Source organism: Schistocerca americana, chromosome 1 (genome assembly GCF_021461395.2).
Source record: "Schistocerca americana isolate TAMUIC-IGC-003095 chromosome 1, iqSchAmer2.1, whole genome shotgun sequence".
NCBI lineage: Eukaryota > Metazoa > Arthropoda > Insecta > Orthoptera > Acrididae > Schistocerca > Schistocerca americana.
Genome location: NC_060119.1, coordinates 1126870120 through 1126885421, shown reverse-complemented (window position 1 = coordinate 1126885421; position 15302 = coordinate 1126870120). Strand labels below are relative to the sequence as shown.

General features: G+C 39.0%; 1 protein-coding gene across 1 annotated transcript in view; it reads right to left on the bottom strand.

The window, feature by feature from the left end:
- The window catches only part of LOC124597038 (lysosomal alpha-mannosidase-like), a 258262-nt gene that overhangs the window by 182978 nt on the left and 59982 nt on the right, over window positions 1–15302 (bottom strand). Inside the window, exon 2 of the mRNA XM_047135914.1 lies at window positions 2437–2539. Within this exon, the coding sequence (XP_046991870.1) occupies window positions 2437–2539 (103 nt within the window). The remainder of the gene's footprint in view (window positions 1–2436; window positions 2540–15302) is intronic.

Genomic DNA, 15302 nt, shown 5'->3' with positions numbered 1-15302 from the left:
TGTTGTGTAGGTTGACAACACACAATTATTAAAATATGGAAACTTGGTGCCACACATTCCAATTGGCAGTGGGATTGCCCTGTTACCAGACGCTCTGGACAACGCGTGACTGCAAATTCTTTGCCTTCCGGAGATCGTGATGTATCCAACGTGGACTGCATGCTCAGTGGTAGCATACCAGCCTTCCACTCTGGGGTCCTGGGGTGAATCTGCTGAGGTCCCAACGCATCCACTGTCGTTTCATGGTAAGACTTGCCGGGAACAAACCCATCAACAGCTGTTAGTTCATGTACAGGAAGTCTTTCACAAATTGTGTCGGCCCTGAAAAGGGCCTTTCTTGTAGCTAGGACATTGTTTACCTAAAGCAGGTACTTGAACTGGCGACCCTCTGACATGACACAAGCTTGGTAACATTGAACAGCGTTTTGAAGAACTCTTTCAAAGATTCCTGGCATTACCCTGATGTGACTGGCGGCATGTTGAATGCGATCCATTAATTCCTCTTCGTTTCTAGGTGGTTCACATCTGGGTGAGAGAACTAGAACCTTGAAGAATCCCCACAGGAAAAAGTCTAGTTGTATGAGGTCTGGTGATTGGGGGGGGCCATGTCCTACGAACACCTCTGCCAATTACCCAGCCATCGAAGAGTTCATTTAAGTATCTGTGCACAGCATGACTGTTACATGCGGGCACCCCATCATGCTGCAACCACATGCATAGCCATATGTCCAGGGAAACATCTTCCAGCAGGCTGGGTAGAGTTTCTTGTAAAAAGTGAAGGTAATTTGCCCTGGTAAGTCAAGGAGGTGGACACACCAGCCCAATCAGATGGTCACCCACACTGCCTGCCCAAATGTTGAGCGAAAATTGTTTCTGGTGTCCGTGGATGAACATGATGTGAGGATTTCCCCTTGTCCAGTAACGAATGTTTTGTGTGTTGTAAAGGTCATCCTGATAGTAGATGCACTTGTCAGTAAACAAAACAATGGTGGGGAATGCGAGATCTCCTGCAACACGTCGCAGAAACCACTGGCAAAACCTTAGCCTGTGTTCATAGTCCACCACAGGCTTTAGTTCTTGGACAGGGTGGAAATTAATGAATGCTGGTCATCATCCCCCCAAAACTCCCAGACTAACCAATGAGTGACCCCCATGTCGCATCCAACCTCTTGAGTACTTGTCGTTGGTGCTTCCTCGAAGTGCTCAAGAACAGTCTCTTCAAATGCAGCACCCTGGCATGTTTGAGGTCTTCCAGCATCACCACGGTATCCTGCTAATGAGCCTGTTTTGCCAAGTCACCGGTGAATTGCTGTAAACATTTATGAGGGTGAGTGGCATCTTGCTGAGTACTGTTCCTCAAACAACCATCGAGCTTCATGTGCATTACCGTCTGCTAGTCCATAAACAAAAACCATATCTTGTTGTTCTTCAAACAGCTACTGTGCTGTCATGCTTACTGTATGACTAAATCACAGGTGACATGTGTGTGCTTTGAAGCAAAGCATACATGTGAATGCCTCTGACGTGAGGTGAAGACAAACAGCAAGACCTATTTTACACATGTGCGTATCACATTGGGGCAGAGAGAGGGTGAGGGATGTTTGTATGTGTGAACCGACAACCATGCACTGCCTGGCAACTGAAGAACAGCAACAGAGCAATCCACGGCCAATTGGAGGGTGTGGTACCAAGTTTCCATAGTTTAAAAATGGTGCTTTGTCACCCTACAGAACATTAGTAATTTTGGTTCCTACTGGCATCAGCTATCGGGGGTTAATATTTGGGACACAGTTTTTCTCCACCCTTATATTAATTGACACAGATAGCAACTGGAAAAGCGTGACAGCAATGACTGACTACAGAATGGCCATCGGACAATGCTGCTGCAAGTACATAATGTCCACCTGTGTACGACACTTCAGTTCACCACAAGCTACGGCAGGTATTTCTTTGACACTGGCAGGCACTAGTGTTGGTAAAATGTCAGTTTGTTAATCAAACATCTGTCAACTTGAAGAATTCAAAAAGGCACTACATGTATTATGCAAAGGAGTGGCTGAAAAAGCCTCAGTGGTTACTATCACTTTTCTGTCATTGTGGATGAAGATTAATCTCAATTTCTAGGTTGCTGTTCCCTGCACATACGAAGAAATGTTCTGAAATACGAACAAATGGTCAGTGAGACTACAAGTCTAAATAGAGAGGGAAATGAGAGTGACAGATAATAGTGGACAGAATTGATCAGTGACTACACAGGGGCAGAAAATAGGCAGAATAATATGATGGAGTTATTTTCTTTCAATAAGGGTCACTATTAGTTAATATGTGATAAATAAATGAATTTAATTTTGCAAGTGTGTTGATTTATAAGAATACAAGAAAATTATCTTTCTTTGGTAAGACAAATGCATGTTGTGATAATGGGATATTACTCACTTCCATAATAATATTGGTCCACTGTTTTGAGCCATCCAACATCGTCATGAGAATGTGGTACCAGGTGAACATTAAGCATCCCTTGTTTCACTGGGTGGCAAAACTGAAAGTAGACAAAAAATGTCAATCAGTCAGATACATTATCATGTGGAGGAGTGATCTTTTGATCTATTCACTTAATATTCAATTATGCATACATAAAATTTTGTAGACTCTTCCATAACGCAGAAACCTCAGGGATAGGAAACAAAAATTATTTTTGGCTCATGAATATTATTATTATTATTTTTTTTTTCAAATTGTACATGAAGTTCGAAGAATCAGTGATAAAATGTGATTAAAAGTCTGTTGTTCTCACATCACAAGGGTATTCTCACCTGGGGTCTGAATGACCTGACTTCCCATTTTAAGCTTCCCTAATCCATCCCTCTCTACCATCCAAGGAGGGAACTATTAGTCCCAAAAGATAGGACTGTATCTACTTTATATGTGTCTATCAGTTATTCTGACGTTTCTTGTGAGCATTAAGTACTGGCCAGTAATTCTGTCTCATAATTTCACAGATGTTGTTACTACATCTATGAATTTGTATTACTGTGTTTGTTAATCTGAATTTATTATTTTTGACAATATAATGTAACTGAATAGATAAAAAAATCTACTCACCATGCAGTGGCACGAGACACACAAGAAAGTTTAACATACACAAACTTTCAGAGCCAGTGGCTCCTTCGTCTGGTAGAAAAGTTGAGGGGGAAGGAAGACAGGTGAAGAAAAAGGACTGGAGAGGTTTAGGAAAGGGGTACACATTGGAAAAGTCTCCAAGAACCCGAAGTCAGAGGAGGCTTACTGGACAGGATGAGGAGGAAAGACTGATTGTTGGGGATAGCACAGGATGTGATTTGAAAACCTGAGAACTTAAAGGTCAAAGACAGGGTAATATGCAAAACAGAGATTACTACCAAAGCATCGTGCATGAGTTAGTAAAAGTGAAAAGATAAGTGCATTGTGTAAAACAGAGGAGGGGGATCGAGAAATATAGACAGATCAGAAAATAAAAGATGCAGAAAATGAAAATGAAGTGAAGAAAGGAGTAGTTACTGTGAAGAAATGCTGCGACAGAAGGAATTAATGTGGACTGAAGTCAGGTGGGTGGCAAGAACCAAGGACATGTTGTAGCAATAGTTACCATCTGTGGAGTTCTGAGAAACTGGTGTTTGGAGGAAGAATCCAGATGGCACATGTGATGAAACAGGCATCAAGATCACTACTGTCATGTTGTAGAGCATGCTCTGCAACAGGACATTGTGTGTTACTGGTATAGACCCTCTGTCCCCAGCCATTCATCTGGACTGATAACTGGGTGGTAGTCACGCTGATGTAAAAGACCAAACAGTGTTTACATAACAGCTGGTATACAATGTGTCATTTAACTGGTGGCTCTCCCTTGATAGTATACGTTTTGCTAGTTACAGGGCTGCAATAGGTGACAGCAGGAGGGGAATAGGGCAAGTCTTACAGCAGCAATGGACACATGAGTAGGAGCAATAGGGTGGAGAGAAGGGTGCAGAAGGAGCATAGGGTCTGACAAGGATATTGTGGAGATTGGGAGGGCGACAAAATGCTATTCTAGATGTGATGGCAAAATTTCAGACAGAATGGATCTCATTTCAGGGCATGATTTTTGGAAGTCATGGTCTTGTGGAAGTATTTGATTTATACATTCAAGACCAGGATAATACTGATTTATTATTTGTTGTAAAGTTTTGGTTTTCTGCAATGCCTTGGTAAGTAAATTAAAAGCTCTGTGTGGTAACTTTGTATTTTCTTATTCCTGTCTGTACTAATTGTTGAGAAAAATTACTGTGACCAAGTCACCCCAAATTGAATGGAGACTTTGAGAGTACTTCAGAAACAGTTCCTGAATTAATTAAACAATTCTACCAAAAGTTAACAGAGAAAGGGTGCACATTTTGGCAAAGTATATTTGTTTGGTATTAATGTTGAGAATTTGTACAAAATCATCAAAAACCTCAAAAAGTGTCACAAAGTCAGCCTCATTTATAATATTTTACATACAGGAAGACCAGTTTGGTATTAGATCTGGAGGGGAACCAGGGAAGCAATTTTAGCACTGTGGAAGTGACTGGTGAGTAGGCTAAGAAAGAGCAGAAAAACTTTCATAGCTTTAATTGATTTTCAGAACGCCTTTGACATGGTAAATCCAACACTGGTGCATCATTCTATTCATTCCTTCCTTTACACACCATGTTGTGTCAGTCTCATCTAGAAGGAGAACCATCAGGGACTTGGAAAGTGTTGGGCTGTACACTAAGAGACAGAGACAACCACTGTTCTGATAACAAATTATGACTAGCCCTGATCTACTCTATCTGATACTTATGGCAGTTGTAATCACTCTATATTATATTTGCCAAATAGTTTTGGCACCCGACATAAAAGGTAGTGGGAAGTAAGCACTCTACTGCAGAAAAAGAGTAGGTGCACCTGTTACTAATATCAACACATGGCTACCATAACTAAAACACATGTAATATTGGCAGCACCATAAGTAACAAATAACAATCATTTATTAAAATAACATATAAGAAAAATACTTTTTTATAGTTGGGCGAAGAACAGGCATGGCACTGTAATAAAAGATATCAAGCTTGTCTTGATGAAGACTAACTAATCTTCAGTCTGGACTGCTGCCACACAGCTTAAAGTTTAGGTGCAATAATAACCTTCAGCATTACTGGCCAATAATGACTCATCAACAGCTGCTCGGCTGTAACTGCAGCCAACTGTTTGGCCTGTCAGTGACCAGTCAGTAATTGGCCGAGTGAAGGTGTGTGGCCACTTTTATGCACAATCAGTGGATAAGAGTGCATTTTGTCATGTGTTTGGTGAACGAGGGAAATAGTCCCTGGTTTCAGCATTCTCTGCAGTGTGAGACCTAACCATCAGCAGATAGATACAATTATTCTATTGTCTTGTGGTGACAGCAATATAAGATTCCTGTTATATGGGGGTCACTGATTGTATCTCTGTGTGGCCCACTGCTGGAGGCACCCTCTGTGGATACAGCTGTGCAGCATGTGTGACAGTACATAGTACATTGTATATAAACAGCTTCTTAGAAAAAAAAATCCTCTGTTCCTCCTCCTATACTACTCTGCCACTATTGTTATCTGATAATTCAAACAAGGCATTTTAGCTATTAGCTGTCTACATACTGCAAAAATCAGGATCTTTCTGATATAAATATCACAGTTAGTCAAAATTTACATCCCTGAGCCAAGTTATCCAGATATATTGTAGGGGAGTGGCTAATGAGGTATTCTTTGACTTTGTGTTCAAATATTTGGGGGATGTTTAATTTCCCACCTGTTGTCCATTGGAAACCTGTTGCAGACTTCGGCAGCAGAATATAAAACTCCATTCTCAGTTTTGGACAAGACTACATAATTTATATGGAAATTATTTCTATTCTGCATACTGTGGTTATGAATTATTGAGTTTATCCTAATTCACTCTTGTCATGAACCACAAATACCATGAGAGGGAGATCATATTTATTGGTATGTACCTGCAAGAGTCTCTATGGTCATGAGGAGACTTCTGCAAGATGTCTGATTATCGACTTTAACATTATTCCTATTGCACACTTCTGAGAATAAATACTTTTTTCACCTTAGCTGTAAAGCCCCATAAGATTGTGACTGAGGGCAAACTTGGTAAAAGTAAGTCAAAGTATGCTACCAGCAGACTAGGCAACGAGAGAGATTTCTGAGGTGCAAACTGGGCAGAGCTTGAGTTATTTGTTTAACTTATTCACATGTTGCCATCCTCAGCTTATTATCTACCCTGATACCTAGGAACTTCATACATGGAGCCTCTCCCAGTGTATGCCTATTGAACTCTACTTCTGCAACCTTTAACTCAATTTTGTTTCTTCAGAATTGCATAATATGAGTTTTTGCAAGATTAAAACTGAAGGTGTTGATTGTGAAACAATTGCAAGCTTGTTCAATATCTTTAGCCATCTTATCAAGATACCTGTGTTGTCAGCAAACACTATGATTTTTGAGGGCTCTTCGAATGTCAGTGGTAAATCATTTATACATGTCTAGAACAGGAGCAGGCTCAGCACTAAACCTTGCAGCGTGCCACATTTTATGGCTGTAGTATTTTGGCTGAGACATCATCATAGCCAGAAGAGTTACTGCTTTTTAGTCACCTAATATGATTTTTGTGATCTCTCTAGCAGATGAGTTGGCAAAACTGATTTCTGACGATAGAGTAGGTGTTCCCTCTCTAAGTTAAGTTTATTGGATCTGCTTCCAATAAATGGTTCATTGTTCCTGTGTTTTCTGCTACTGTTAGAAAGAACTGACTGAATTTAGTAGACAATGATTTTAATTTCATACCATATATCTTGCCTCTACTGCCATCTGGGAATTCAGTATCATTTGCCTCACTGAATTTATTCATTTCATGCCTAACAATTCCCGTACTGTCCTTGCTCCATTTTTTGATTTTTGAATTTTTTGTGCATAGTACATGGTACGGTTTCCGCCTTTTTGATGAGACTCTGAAGAATTCTGAATACAGCTTTTAGCGCATTTTTTAAGTCTTGATAAAAGCTAGTCTTCTGCATTTATCTTTCTTCCTAGCACAAGATCTTTTGATCCCAGATGTTAGCAGCCATCCTTGATCTCAGCCTTCAGTGTAAATGTTCCTGACTCACTGCAGTGAAAAACTGGATTCATAATATAAGAATATTTTTAGGAAAGAATAAAATTTCCCATCTACTGTTTCTCTTGATAAATTTCTTGCCGTTTCCCATCCTGTGTAATTGAGTGAGCACTTACAATTCTGAGAAATTTTCCTTTTCCTTTCTTAGTTAAGCTTGATTGATGGTGATGGTTAATTGCTGCCATTTGACACACCATTGTCAGATAAACTACTTATTATAGGGCTCACATCTATTTCATTAAAGACAGATGGATATAGAAGTAAATTACCTATTTCTGTTGCACTACACCTGTCTATTGTTGTTGGGGATGTTGCTTTGTGAGATAATCCAAAGCTGGGCATCAGTAATTCTAGGTGCCCTCAATCGGAACTATCTGAGGTGAAATCTATACTGACATCTTCACATGAATAACTTTCCTGTTATTTCTACTAAGTCTTATTAGTTCCCCTTCCATCTGCTTAATGAGGTTTAAAACATTACCTGTTGAGGTCTTTCAGACTATCAGAACAGCAATCTTGTTTATTTCCAAGTCAATTACTGAAGCACTGTTGTTGATGAAAGTTTATCATGCCCAAAAAAGTCTTAACTCCTGGTAAGTTTTGGGTTGGGGCTTGTTATGAATTGCCTGCACACAGATGGGGAAGGGGTTAGGTACCCTCCTAAAACATCAATATATGGCTTCTCCAATGTGCACTTATGGCATTTAGGAGGACACCATACTCCTGAAGACATTGAAATAACAGCTGTAAGTGTGCTCTGTGCTCTTGTTTTATTATGAGAAAGAAAACTAGGATGTCAGCTATATATGCAGAACAAAAATTTAGACCTCTTAGAACTTCATCTACAAAGTGCTGCTCTGCCTGGGCTGCAGTACATAAACTGTATGGCAAAAACTGAAACTCAAACAACCCAAAGGGGTGAGCACAGCAATCTTGAGGATGTCACAGGGGACCACAGGGTTTTGCGTATATGTGTTCTCACAATCATTTACACTGAAAACTGAGGCACTGTGTAATTCACTTGTAAAGTACTGAATATTCAGTATGACGTAATAATTTGGGACAGTCCTGGTATTTAATCCCCCAAAATTGCTACAGAATTGATAAGTACCATCTTTTTTACTCATGAAATGTAACAGTGATAGGCATGGGCTGTCCAATCTGCATATATTTACTTTTCCCAACAGCTTGTGGAAATGCTGTTTGGCTGCTGCATGACATTCTGGAGCTGGGTGGCGGGCATGGGCAAAGGCAGATGGTCCAGGAATTGTTTGAATGTAGTGTGCTGTGCAATGACATGCTTCCTTTCAAGGTGCAAATTGTGTGACTAGCTCTGGGTGATTTTGTAGAAGTTCTTGAGATGGAACTTCATTCTCCTTGATGGCAGTGGTTGTATTGGAGCCTGTCATCAAAGTTGCAGGGATTTCATGCTTAAGATCCATTGTAATCAGCTGACAATGATGTATGTCAACTAAGAATTTAAAACGGTTCAGAAAATCCGCTTGTAAGATATTATGAGAGACTGCAGCAGCCGTGAAATTTCATTCATTGGATATTTGTGGGCTGAGGTTCACCAACAGGTGAGTTACATAAATGAAATTGGCAAAAATGAGGAAGTGCAATTATATTGACATTGGTTTTCTTCTTGTTTGCAAGTAAACTTGTGTGGTTGTGACTGTTGCTCCTCCATTGTCGTGGCAGTGCGGTAAGTTAATCGATGTGGGGGAACTAATTTTTGTGATGTGGAGGAATTAATTTTTATAAAACGATGTCATCATTATAATTAATCAATGTAACCCTTCTATAAAGGATGGATAAATGGTCAAAACTAAACAACATAATCAAAACCTGCAAGACATAAGAGACAAACATTGAATCACAAAATGCATGTTGTTACCATGAAGTCATGTAGATTGTAAATTGTATTTTATTGGTCCTGTTATCTACATAGCAGCTTATGCATAAGACATTGGACAAGTCAAGTTATAAATATACAGGCTGAAAGTCATTTCAAGGCATACATATTTAAGCTTACAATAATACACTTTACACGTAAATATTTATATAACACATTTCATAAATTTAAATATTCTTCAATGGAGTAAAAGCAGTGATGCTGTAAATATGACTTTAGAGATTTTCCAAATGTATTGACCTCAGTGCTGTGCTGATTTGAGTCATATGTAAGTTTCTGTTTTGTCTGGTATAGTGCTCATGTATATCACAGTTTTTTTGCAGTCTCTGGTCCTTGCCTACTACAGTTAATTTAAAGAAGAAAAGAGTTTCCATAATGTATACACAAGGTAATGGAGGAATACCAGATTTCTTAAACAGGGGTTTACAAGACTCTCTAGGCTTGCAGCCAAACAAGATTCTAATGGCCCTTTTTTGCAGTTTAAAAGTGCTATTAGCTGTTTTAGAGTTTCCCCAGAAGGTGACCCCATATCTAAGATGAGAATGAAAGTACGCATGATATGCATTCAATACTGTTTTCTCACTACAGCATGATTTTAATGAACAAAGAAGGTAACATGTTTTGCTCAGTTCTGCATTGAGATATTCAATATGCTTATTCCACCTGATGTTACTCTGCAGCCAAAGTCCTAAGAATTTCGTTTCAGTGCTATTAACAACTGGTTCGTCATTGATAGAGACTGATGGGATAAACATGTCCTCATTAGGAACATTGTGGAGTTTTAGAGCAATGGTTTTCTTACTGTTTATTAAAAGCTGATTACTCTGTGCCCAGCTGCTAAGTTGTTTCGTGATCGTGTTTACTGTCTGCTGTAACTGTTCATCGTCGTCTCATTTTAGTAGAATCGTGGTGTCATCTGCAAATATGATTGTTTTGTGTGCATCAATATTTAAGCTTAGATCATTTATGTACAGAAGAAACAGAAGGGGTCCCAATACGGATCCTTGGGGTACACCACATTTTATTTGTTTATAGTCAGATAAGTGATTAGATACAGTTTTTAGTTCAATATTTGTGTGCTTGACGCATACTGCCTGCATACGATTTGTCAGGAAGGACCTGATCCACTTGTTGGACAGACCTTGAATACCATATCTTTCTAGCTTTAATAGCAGAATTTTATGGTCCACCATTTCAAAAGCTTTTGACAAGTCAATAAAGACTCCTATTGTTTCCTGTTTTTTGGCCATCAGGTTTAGGATGGAATTGATGCATTCATAGACAGCAGTTGTCGTTGACCTCTTATTTCTGAATCCATGTTGTTCATTACATAGGATGCTGTTTTTATTTATAAATTTCATAAGTTTTTCATACATAACTTTTTCCAGTACTTTAGAGATGCAGGAGGAAATTGTGATGGGTCTGTAGTTATTTACATTGTCTTTCTCCCCTTTTTTATATACAGGAATAACTTTTGATGTTTTCAACACATCAGGGAAAGTTCCTGCCTGAAGTGAGCAGTCGCATAAATGTGTGAGTACTTCAATTAGGTTAGATGCGCTCTTCTTTAACATTGTTGCAGGTATACCATCAATACCTGCCGATTTGGAATTTTTTAGTCCTTTTATTGCTTTAGCTACTTCATCTTGTGAAACAGAACTGATGTACATTGATCCTCTACATGCACTTATTTTATGTTCATTTGCCTGGGTGCTCTTAAAGTTTGATTGTAACATATTTTCAGCAACACCTGTGAAAAAGTTGTTAAATGTGTTGGCTACTATAGCGGAATCTCAATGAATGATGGAGGTTCATGTATCTATGTAAAAAAAGGTATGTCATTTAAAGTTAGATAACATTTCGAACTTTCCACTATTGAAATAATAGGACCTGGCATAGCAAAAAAATTAGTCGTATTTTGTGTGTACCACTCTCCCAGTGGAGACATTGATATATTCTTCTCAAAACTGAATCAAAGCTTAGACAAGGTTTCTGGACCAAAAGCAAATGTAATTATCTGTGGTGACTTAAACATTAATATGATGAAGCCTGATAAGGCTAGCAACATATATGTGAATATTCTAAGCTGTTATGGAATATCCTTCCTTGTTAATTGTCCAGCTAGAATAACGAAAGAATCCTCCTCATCTATACATCATGTAGCTACAGATATTGATAGTAAAAAATGTCATATTGTTGTCCAAAACCTGGGCCTACCAGACCACCTCTGCCAGATCTTAAAAACTAACATTCCTGTAGAAACTCCTCCTAAACTTTGTACATACAAAAGAATGTTTTCCAAATCAGCCCTGTATCAGTTTAAATCCCAGCTAGAATATGAAGATCGGAGGGAAGTCTATGCAGAAACCAATGCAAATCAGAAATTTATCAAGTTCATGTCAATTTTTAAACTCAGATTTGAAGAGATGTTTCCCAAAACTCTTTATCAAATTAAAACTACAAAGAGAAATCAATGGGTGACTACAGGTATCAAAAAATCCTCAGAAACTCTTAGATATCTCAACTCCATAAAAAATAATCAATCTAACCCAGAAGTTCTGCAACTCTACAAAAAGTACAGGAAAATATACAGAAAGGTGTTGCTAGCCACAAAAAAACTTTCAAGCAACAAAATATTACTTGAAACTGTAAACAAGAGCAAAGCAGCCTGGAACATCGTCAAACAGGAAACATCTAACTCTGCTAAAAAGGACCTCAGTTCACATATTAAAAACAAAGATGTACCAGTAGGTAACCCTAAAAAATTAGCTGATTTTGTAAACTCATATTTCAGTAGTATTGCAAAAAAATTACAGCAGAAATTTCCAGATACGTATGATTTACGTATTCAGAACCAGCCAACAAACTCAATGGTGCTCTTGCCAACTACAGAAAGGGAAGTGGCACTAGTAGTACACCAACTAAAAAATAAAACTTCAGTAGGACTTGATGAAATCCAAGTCTGTGTAATTAAAGATTGTATAGACTCCATAAAGGGCCCATTAACAGACACATGAATCTTTCGAATCTGGATACTTTCTGGAGTACCTAAAACAAGCAAAAGTTATACCTATCCTTAAAAACGGAGATGTGGAAAATGTAGAGAACTACAGGCCAATCTCTATACTGTCTATCATTTCTAAAATAATAGAAATACTAGTCAAAAAGAGACTGCTAAATTACCTGAATAAATATAATCTTCTTTCCAATGACCAATTTGGTTTTAGGCCCGGAAAAGGCACACAATCTGCTATAGCACAGTTCACTAAAGTAATTTTAGAAGCACTGGACAAAGGTGAAAATGTAAGTGGTATCTTTTTAGACTTGTCCAAGGCCTTTGATACAGTTGACCACAAAATCTTACTTCATAAATTAGGGCAAATAGGAATAAGATGTGTGACAAAGAAGTGGTTCAAATCATACTTGGAAAACAGAGTTCATCGAGTTGAGATATCACAAGTTTCAAACAATTCCCTTATAAAACACCTGTCTGACCCAGAAAATGTGAATATAGGCGTCCCACAGGGAAGTGTATTAGGCCCAATATTGTTTCTTATATTCATAAACGACTTCCCACAAAGTATCAGACATGGAGAAAAAATACTTTTTGCTGATAACAGCAACATAGTAATAACAGGTGAAAATCAAACACAACTGTCAGAAAGAGCAAACGAGGCTCTCAATGATGTCCACAACTGGTCATTAAAAAATAAAGTAGCCCTAAATGTAAATAAAACTAACTATATTAACTTCCACCCCCCATGAACCATGGACCTTGCCGTTGGTGGGGAGGCTTGCGTGCCTCAGTGATACAGATGGCCGTACCGTAGGTGCAACCACAATGGAGGGGTATCTGTTGAGAGGCCAGACAAACATGTGGTTCCTGAAGAGGGGCAGCAGCCTTTTCAGTAGTTGCAGGGGCAGCAGTCTGGATGATTGACTGATCTGGCCTTGTAACATTAACCAAAACAGCCCTGCTGTGCTGGTACTGCGAACGGCTGAAAGCAAGGGGAAACTACAACCGTAATTTTTCCCGAGGACATGCAGCTTTACTGTATGATTAAATGATGATGGCGTCCTCTTGGGTAAAATATTCCAGAGATAAAATAGTCCCCCATTCGGATCTCCGGGCGGGGACTACTCAGGAGGACGTCGTTATCAGGAGAAAGAAAACTGGCATTCTACGGATCGGAGCGTGGAATGTCAGATCCCTTAATCGGGCAGGTAGGTAAGAAAATTTAAAAAGGGAAATGGATAGGTTAAAGTTAGATATAGTGGGAATTAGTGAATTTTGGTGGCAGGAGGAACAAGACTTTTGGTCAGGTGATTACAGGGTTATAAATACAAAATCAAATAGGGGTAATGCAGGAGTAGGTTTAATAATGAATAAAAAAATAGGAGTGCGGGTTAGCTACTACAAACAGCATAGTGAACGCATTATTGTGGCCAAGATAGACACAAAGCCCATGCCTACTACAGTAGTACAAGTTTATATGCCAACTAGCTCTGCAGATGATGAAGAAATAGATGAAATGTATGACGAGATAAAAGAAATTATTCAGGTAGTGAAGGGAGACGAAAATTTAATAGTCATGGGTGACTGGAATTCGTCAGTAGGAAAAAGGGAGAGAAGGAGACATAGTAGGTGAATATGGATTGGGGGGAAGGAATGAAAGAGGAAGCCGCCTTGTAGAATTTTGCACAGAGCATAACTTAATCATAGCTAACACTTGGTTCAAGAATCATAAAAGAAGGTTGTATACCTGGAAGAATCCTGGAGATACTAAAAGGTATCAGATAGATTATATAATGGTAAGACAGAAATTTAGGAACCAGGTTTTAAATTGTAAGACATTTCCTGGGGCAGATGTGGATTCTGACCACAATCTATTGGTTATGAACTGCAGATTGAAACTGAAGAAACTGCAAAAAGGTGGGAATTTAAGGAGATGAGACCTGGATAAACTGAAAGAACCAGAGGTTGTAGAGAGTTTCAGGGAGAGCATAAGGGAACAATTGGCAGGAATGGGGGAAAGAAATACAGTAGAAGAAGAATGGGTAGCTCTGAGGGATGAAGTAGTGAAGGCAGCAGACGATCAAGTAGGTAAAAAGACGAGGGCTAATAGAAATCCTTGGGTAACAGAAGAAATATTGAATTTAATTGATGAAAGGAGAAAATATAAAAATGCAGTAAATGAAGCAGGCAAAAAGGAATACAAACGTCTCAAAAATGTTATCGACAGGAAGTGCATAATGGCTAAGCAGGGATGGCTAGAGGACAAATGTAAGGATGTAGAGGCTTGTCTCACTAGGGATAAGATAGATACTGCCTACAGGAAAATTAAAGAGACCTTTGGAGAGAAGAGAACCACTTGTATGAATATCAAGAGCTCAGATGGCAACCCAGTTGTAAGCAAAGAAGGGAAGGCAGAAAGGTGGAAGGAGTATATAGAGGGTCTATACAGGGGCGATGTACTTGAGGACAATATTATGGAAATGGAAGAGGATGTAGATGAAGATGAAATGAGAGATAAGATACTGCGTGAAGAGTTTGACAGAGCACTGAAAGACCTGAGTCGAAACAAGGCCCCGGGAGTAGACAACATTCCATTAGAACTACTGATGGCCTCGGGAGAGCCAGTCATGACAAAACTCTACCATCTGGTGGGCACGATGTATGAGACAGGCGAAATACCCTCAGACTTCAAGAAGAATATAATAATTCCAATCCCAAAGAAAGCAGGTGATGACAGATGTGAAAATTACCAAACTATCAGTTTAATAAGTCACAGCTACAAAATACTAACGCGAATTCTTTACAGACGAATGGAAAAACTGGTAGAAGCCAACCTCGGGGAAGATCAGTTTGGATTCCGTAGAAATGTTGGAACACGTGAGGCAATACTGACCTTACGACTTATCTTAGAAGAAAGATTAAGGAAAGGCAAATCTATGTTTCTAGCATTTGTTGACTTAGAGAAAGCTTTTGACAATGTTAACTGGAATACTCTGTTTCAAATTCTGAAGGTGGCAGGGGTAAAATACAGGGAGCAAAAGGCTATTTACAATTTGTACAGAAACCAGATGGCAGTTATAAGAGTCGAGGGTCATGAATGGGAAGCAGTGGTTGGGAAAGGAGTGAGAAAGGGTTGTAGCCTCTCCCCGATGTTATTCAATCTGTATATTGAGC